At 27.8% G+C, this 8064-nt stretch overlaps 1 protein-coding gene across 1 annotated transcript; it reads right to left on the bottom strand.

Moving 5' to 3' along the window:
- Positions 1 to 368: 368 nt before the first annotated feature.
- Positions 369 to 6002, bottom strand: LOC112523315 (non-specific lipid transfer protein GPI-anchored 1). Its single transcript, XM_025132856.1, has 2 exons — positions 5550 to 6002; positions 369 to 693 (listed from the first exon to the last, which is right to left on the bottom strand). Exons 1-2 carry the CDS (start codon positions 5899 to 5901, stop codon positions 479 to 481), a joined length of 567 nt encoding a protein of 188 aa, XP_024988624.1. The 5' UTR covers positions 5902 to 6002; the 3' UTR covers positions 369 to 478.
- Between the last annotated feature and the right edge of the window lie 2062 nt (positions 6003 to 8064).

An 8064-nucleotide genomic window follows, 5' to 3' on the forward strand; every position in this document is an offset into this window, starting at 1 on the left:
TTTTATCAAAGGTATTACAATGTGCGTTTTTGTTATTTTTTTGTCGCTTTACAAAGTGTATCACACTGTGTATAATGTGTATCATATGTTGATATGATGTTCGTTGGAGAGAGGAGTTGTTTGACGGAGAGAGTTGAGGAGAGGGAAATCTAGAATTATTAAGATCCCTTAATTTTAAGTTGAAATTACTAAAATTATTAATTTTATTAATTTAATCTTTGATTTGTGATTGAGATTGAATCGATTACAATAAACTAATCAGTTCTCACCTGAATGGATCTCTCTCTATATATGTGTAGAGAGAGATTATAGAGATATAACATATATATATATATATATATATATTATATATATATGCACTTCATATTGCAAGAAGAAAGCAACTCTAAATCAATTTCAAGGCACCATCAAGGAGATATAAGTTATTGGTATGCAAAAGCAAAATCTTGCCACGTATAAAAATCATGACTATTAGAAACTAGGCACCAAAACCACTTATAGAAAATACAACCACAAAGAGCAATACATAAACCATAGCAGATGTTAAAAACGTCGGTTCACCATGCTTGAATCCATATGAGTCAGATGTAGATGGAGACGACGTCGTTCCTCCTGTTGTCGGAGAACTGGTGGTTGAACCATTATTCTTGAAGATTGCAGCATCCGGTGAATTTGGTGGCAAATTTAAGAGTTCTGCAAGAAAAGAAAAAAAAAATTGTCGTCATTCGACTTAATTTTATTTTATGGTATAATTAGAGTTGTTTTAGACCCGGTTCATCTGGTCTGTCACAAATACAGGCTTGTATAACCATTATCGAGAAAATGAACAAGTCCGGGTTTGTTCATTAAAATTAAGGGTCGGACATAGGTAATGCAAAAATAAATATAGACAGTCCCGACTGGTCCGTTTATGTTTTATAATTAATATTTTTTTTACCATTAATTAAAATTACACTATATATATTTTAAAATTAAATTATTAAAATTATAGAATAGAAGTTGGGACTCTTTGGTTTTTCTTGAGAACCCAAAAAAAATTCTACATTATCTTTATTACCATCCTTATGATAAAATTTCTAATTGATCAACAATAGATAGAGTCACTAGTTGCTTAAAGTTTTAATTGCTACAATGTTTTTCCTTTTACTTTTTGGTTACACATTTGTTAATTAAGTCACTAGGCAAGGGCGGGCAATGACAAGTTGTCAAGCAAAAAAAAAAAGAGTTTGGGTTTACAATATTATGCCCGTTGGACAAAAAAACAAGTTAGGTTTGGCCTAGGCCTACAAATGATCATTTCTCTCTAGGTATAATGTGTCTTACGATATGTTATATCAAGATATTTTTAATAACTATAGGTATTAAACCAGCTTACACACACCTCGACTGTTTCACGATGAGATCCTGAAATTAATGGATGAACAAACCTCAAGTAATGTATTAAGAATTTGTTGCGACGAATAAGAGAGCCGTTTTTTAAAGCTTGTATATCATAATTGTAAAAAACAACACACCAAAAGTTGTGATAATTTTTATCTTAAGGTATTGTTGACATGATTTTTTTTTTTACCCCTATAAAACTCAAATAAAAATCAACCAAACAACCCATATCATTAAGACATGCAACTACCACCAACCTTCAAACTTCATCAATTGTATCCTCTCATGCTTACTGACAATCTATGTTCGGTCGATAGCAGGTAAGGGCATGTGTATCCATCCACTTTCGTACCACATTCATATCAAGTCAAAAGGCTCTAAGTAGATAGGGAATTGTTATGAGATGGCACGCATTTGTTGGTTCTTGGTTCTGTCATTGTACGTGATTTTTTCTTTAATTAATATATATATATATATATATATATATATATAGATTATAAATTATTTGATAAAAATTCTTAAAAACAATTTTTTATACATGAAATATTGCTTATTGATGCATATTATTTATAATTCAATGCTACAAGTAAATTGTACGTAAGTACAACTTATTAAAACTTTATTTTTGAATTCATGTAGCAACTACATATAAATATAATCAAATATAAGATAAATATCTCATTTTAAATATATAAAAAAAAGAATTAAGATAATAATTAAGTTTTAACATAATACTTAATTATCATCCTTATAAAAATTATATAATTAAACAAAAATAAATTATTTTGTTATTAAATCTAAATTAAATTATAATATAAAAAATTTAACTAAAGAAATTGCACAGAAAACAAAAATATTTAAATAGTTAATTTTATGTTAATATCGATACATTTTTTTTTAAATTTATATTTCGTTCGAAAATAAAAATATTATCGTTTTTTTCTAAAACCATATAAAATCGTATTATCGATAGAGAAAATATATAAAATAAAATATTAGAGTCAAGGTATATCTCACTACATTTGCACAATCTGTAATTTTTTAAAATATGGAATAAAAAATTATATTCAACTCCAACATATTATTTATTTTAATAATTTAATCATTAACTATATTATTAAAATATTATTTAAATTGATCTTTCTATACATACTTTTCTAATTTTTTTTATATAAAATAATAACACATTCAATCTAATTAATAGGATTTCAATTGAATCATAAGATTTCAAATCCGAAAAATAAAACAATGTTCCCAAAATAGTTATTTTAGTGATTATTTTAAAGAAAAGACATGTAAAAAGAAGTAATGCGTGTTTTAGAGGCTCTGTATTAAATGTTTAGTGGATAAACGTTGAGTCATTAATCAGGTCATCTATTTTACCGAAAAATTTTATCTGGTAAGAAGTATGACAATAACTGAGGTTCTTATTCAATAAGTGAAAAAAAAAGACTTATACCCATTAGAGTCTACGGGTAAAAAAGACAATTACATAAAATCCATTTTGACGACTCAAAATGTTCACGACAAAGTAAAAAGAGTGATGACACTAATTATTTGACCAAAGTATTATAAAATTATGCAATATTATTATCGTTTTATTGATGCACGACTAAACGATACGTCTCTGATAGAATGATATCATCCCAACAAAAATCAAATCAATTCTATCAACAACGATATAGGCAAGGAGTCATGTAGAGTTTTATTTACCATATAAAAACACTATATTTTCATTAGAAAAACAAGGATATAAATCGTAAATATCCAATGGAAATCATATATCACACTTCATACCCTCTGTCGATGGCGTAAATAGGAGTTCAATGGTTCATCGAAATCTTAATCCATCCATTCAGATCTTTCATGCGTTCAGAAAATTTGATAAAAAACCAACTATTAAAATGAATTTATTTTAAAGCCACTTTTTAAAGCAAAATCTTAAAATAGCTATAATTTACGTAAATAATTTATATATTTTTTAAATATATAATATTTATATACGATAAAAAAAACAAATAAACTTATACATCCTCCTCACTTTTAGATGATATCTGAACCCTAAAATTCTAGGAAGCTAAAGACTCACATACCGTTAAGCCAATAACCCTTTGATATGATTTATATATTTGCGTAAATCATGTTGGTAAATTGTGGCTATTTTAAGAATTTGTTTTAAAATGTTGTTATAGAGTGAATTTAATCGATCAATCAACCATTTTTATCAATTTTTCTTGTTTTTATCATATTCTCTAAAAATTGATTCAATTTAATTCCGTATACAGATATAGATATAGATGTACACATAGATATAGATAAATACATAGTGATATAACTATGAGCTCTGTGTAAACCAAATCAATTGGGACTCACATATATAGATATAGATATATTAGAAGGATACTTGTGCAATACAACAAAATACATCACTGAGTTTAATATTTCATTTTATTCTGTCCATGTTAACATTATAGTGTGGTTTATTTACTTTTAAGAAAACGATAATGTTTTTATTTTTAAATAAAATATAAATTTAAAAATATCATATAATTTAAAAAATATTTATAGTAGTATCAAATTAACTATTTAAAAAGTTCATGTTGTTTGATGTAATTTTTTTAATCCAGTTTTATTATAATTTAATTTAAGTTTAATAATGAAATAATTTATTTTAAAACTAATAATACAATTTTTTATAAAAAAAATAATTAAATCTATACTATCTTATTAAGCAAATTTAACAAAAGTCTTAAAGTTTTAAAATTCTAAATGACCAAAATACCCTTATACTCACTTTTTCACATCCTCCTCTCTTCACATACACTCACCCCCTCACATACACTCACCATCTCACAACCGATTTTTTTAAAATTATAATTTTAAATTTATACTTTATACCTCCATAATTAATTAATTTACTTTACGTCATTTTACTTTTAGATGTTTCATTTTAAACTTTTATCAAATTAACATACATAATCGTATATCAATTAAAACATGTTTAAAAAATACATTTTTATTTTAACAAGTTACATCATTATAATCGTCACGTTAATACCTTCGAAATGAGTCAAATATTGAATAGTTTTTGATTTAATTATATTATTATATATACTGTGAAAAAATATTTTTAATATTTACGATTTATACTTTTATAGTTATTTATTTATATATATACTATATATTTTGGGGTTAGGCTGTCYAAATTGCACTGTATAATATGTTTTGAATTAATATGTTCTTGGGTTTTTTTGACATATATATATATGTACATGTATTAATTCAACTTAACCTGAGTTTCTGGACAAGAAAGAGGGTACGCAGTTGAAATTTCATTMTAAAACTCATTTTTTTTGTCTTTTCATGGCTTATGATCTGTCAAATTTGTAGTTTTCTTTATTGGTTTTGAGTGTTTATCTTAATACTCAAGTTTCTTGGTTCTTTGCTCTTGGTGTAAATCGAATACATTTGTGGAGTCGTTTAAATATGTTGGATTTTAAATTGTCATGCAATTTTTTTCATCAATAGTCTGTAATTGGAACCATAACTCTTATTTATTCAAATTGTATTAATATGTAAAGACCAAATGTAACCTATATCATCGTTAAATCTTATCATATAAAACCAGTGGAACTTCAAAATCGTTAAAATTCATGACTCCCGCCGCATTGCGCGGGTACACAACTAGTATTCTATTAAGACTTCATAATTATATTTTATATTTAAAATAAAATGTTTATCCTATATTAAGTATATTTATCTGTAATTACTTACACGAATTCAAATAAAAAAACTTTAAAAAGTTAAGCATTAGTTATGCATAATTTACTTGTAGTTTTAAATTTAAATAATATGCATCAATAAATAGTACTTCTTATATAAAAATGGTTTCTAATAGTTTTTATAAAATATTTTGTAATATAGATATTGAGAGTGAGAGAGAGAGAGAGAGAGAGAGAGAAAAATATATTGTGTTTGTTACATAAAAGTCGTAAAACATTTATACAATTGGTTCAATATTTTCAAATCATTAAGTTAAATCTACGTACGATTGTATGAATTATATGTTATTTTGTTGTGCTTATTACAGTATATGGCCAATTGTGTCTGGATCAATAAGATATCTACGGATTAGAAACTACATAGAGAGAGAGAGAGAGAGAAATTACTTGGACAATCACTGACGCTTGCATTCGCGATTTTACAAGCAGAAGGCAGTTGAAGAAGCCGACTCTCTTGAATATTCATCTTCTGCAGCGCCGGATTTGTTCCGTTATGGATCTGTTGAATCATAAAACACAAACAAGCCGGATTGCTTTTTTTCATATCCGTCACCGATTCACAACATTTCTGCTGCGGTGTCGCCTCTTTGCCTGACGCAAACGGTACACACATCATCACCTCCGGTAGCTTCGACGCACACTCTTCCGCCAACGATTCCGCCGAACCACCGGTTCCGCAGCCGCATAGCACGATATAAACCACCACAAGGAGGATGAAACAGTAATTTCTTAACGCCATTATCAAAACAACGATTGATTATGAAGGTGAAATAAGTGTTTTTGGAGGATTTATAGTGGAAATTGGGGACAGGACTAAAATTGAGGTTTGGGAAGTGGGGCCGGAGGATTAATGGAAGGCGGTTGGGTGTGTACATAGACTTGTAGAGGAGTAAATGTCTGATGAAAAGAATGGGGATGGCAGCTGCGTGCAGGGGAGGCGATATTCGTCTGGTTGTGTTTAATAAGTTTGATTTCATAAAATTACATCCTTGGAAGTCGAAAAGCCAAGAAAAATATAAATAGATAATTAAATAAAAGTTAAATTACAAATTTGGTCACTGTGGTTTGGTAAAAACTTGGATCCGGTACCTTAAGTGACAGGGACGGTCACTGTAATTTCATTTTTGTTATAGATCAGGTCCCTCGTATTAACAATCGTTTAAATTCTCCATTAACTTACGAGGGATTCTCATTTTTTCTTGTCTTGTGAAATTTATAATTGTTTTAAGGATGTGATTTGCCAATTTTTAAAAATCTAAGAAACTTCTCTTTTCTTTCGTATATTTTTCACCAGATTCTCTCTCTCTCTCTCTCTCTATATATATATATATATATATATATATGATCAAACAGTTCCGATTAGAACAATATAGTTACTATATACACAAGACCCGATTAATAAAATCCTACAAGATCCAAAACCCCGTGAAATAATTGATTCTTATCTCAAGATGGTTCTTCGAAATGCGTTGAGGTGCAATAGTTGACTGGACATTTAGGAGTAAAACACTGTTCCCAGAGAAGAAGCAACGACGGTATATGAGGAATAGTTAGAGGTTTATCAATAGGTAATGTTGTATCAATAACCAAACAAAGGGCCAACCTAAAGTAGCTAGGTGCAGAAGTCAATAAACAAACTAAATTGAAGAGTTATTATTTTATTACTAGAAACAATATTCAAATCGTTGAAGAAGGAAAAAAAAGTACACGGTGGCTGAAACTAGATTAATATGTCGGTGACTGGGTTGTGCTGTAAAATGCATACATTGTCGCGCGTTTCCATGAATCGACGACATAATTTAGCGATAATGATGGTGATTGTGGTGGTGAATGCGATAGGATGCTTGATTAAGAGGGTGAACCAAGATATTTGACCGATGAATTTTTTTGCAATAGTTACAAGAACAGTCGGAGGAGGGGTAAGGTTGCCATCTTTCATGGCTGGGTGGTGGGCGGCGGTGGTGGTAGTGATAAGGAAAGGGTAATTAGAGAAAAGTAAATTACAAATTTCGTCCCCGTGATTTGATGGAAATTATGAATTGAACCCTTAAACAATTAAAAAAACGTAAGTTTTTAGAAATTGACAAAACAGGCCCTTGAAATAATTATAAATTTCATAACACATAAAAAAATTTGAAAAATGTCTCTAAGTTAATGGAGACTTTAACCAACTGTTAACATGAGGGATCTGATTCGTAATAAAAATGAAACCATGATGACCGTCCTTGTAATTATTTCATTTATGGGACCCAATTCAAATTTTTACCAAAACTATAAGGACCAAATTTGTAATTTATTTTTAGATAAATGAAGAGACCATCAGATTTTATTTTTTCTATATTTATTTTCTTTATAAATTATTTATAGATGATAAAAACACCTTCAACTAATATATGTAATATTTTATTATATATACAATCTCTAATATGAAGAAATAGAAAACTTAAATATACTTTCTTTTGAAAAAAATTTGATTTTGATTTTCCACCTTAAATAAATTTTAGAAAATAAGTTAGAAGTGTATATTAAACACTAGAACCGTACTTGTGTAATATAACGAGATATATCTTGATTTTAATGTTTCATTTTATTATTTGTCTCTGTCAATTCTATAATGCGGTTTTGTATGGTTTTTAAAAAACGGTAATGTTTTTATATATGAATAAAATATAAATTTGAATACTCCATAAAAACTTGTATTGATATTGGTATCAAATTAACAACTTAAAAGTTCTCATTTTTTCGTATAACTTTTTTTTTATTTCAATTATCTATTATAATTTAATTTAGCTTCGATGAAGTAATTTATTCTAGGTTTAATGAATATTTTATTTACAAAGATAGTTTTTAGTTCATTTTTCATACCATAATTTAATTTAGCATTAATAACAAATTAATATAT

The sequence above is a fragment of the Cynara cardunculus genome, assembly GCF_001531365.2.
Source record: "Cynara cardunculus var. scolymus isolate 2C chromosome LG 12, CcrdV1, whole genome shotgun sequence".
Classification (NCBI taxonomy): domain Eukaryota; kingdom Viridiplantae; phylum Streptophyta; class Magnoliopsida; order Asterales; family Asteraceae; genus Cynara; species Cynara cardunculus.

Bases quoted from the DNA above. Each gene is read 5' to 3' on its own strand.
- LOC112523315 (XM_025132856.1), bottom strand. From the start codon at position 5,901: ATGGCGTTAAGAAATTACTGTTTCATCCTCCTTGTGGTGGTTTATATC. The intron at 694-5,549 runs GTAATTTCTCTC...CTTTTCTTGCAG, and splicing joins AAGCGTCAGTGATTGTCCAA to AACTCTTAAATTTGCCACCA.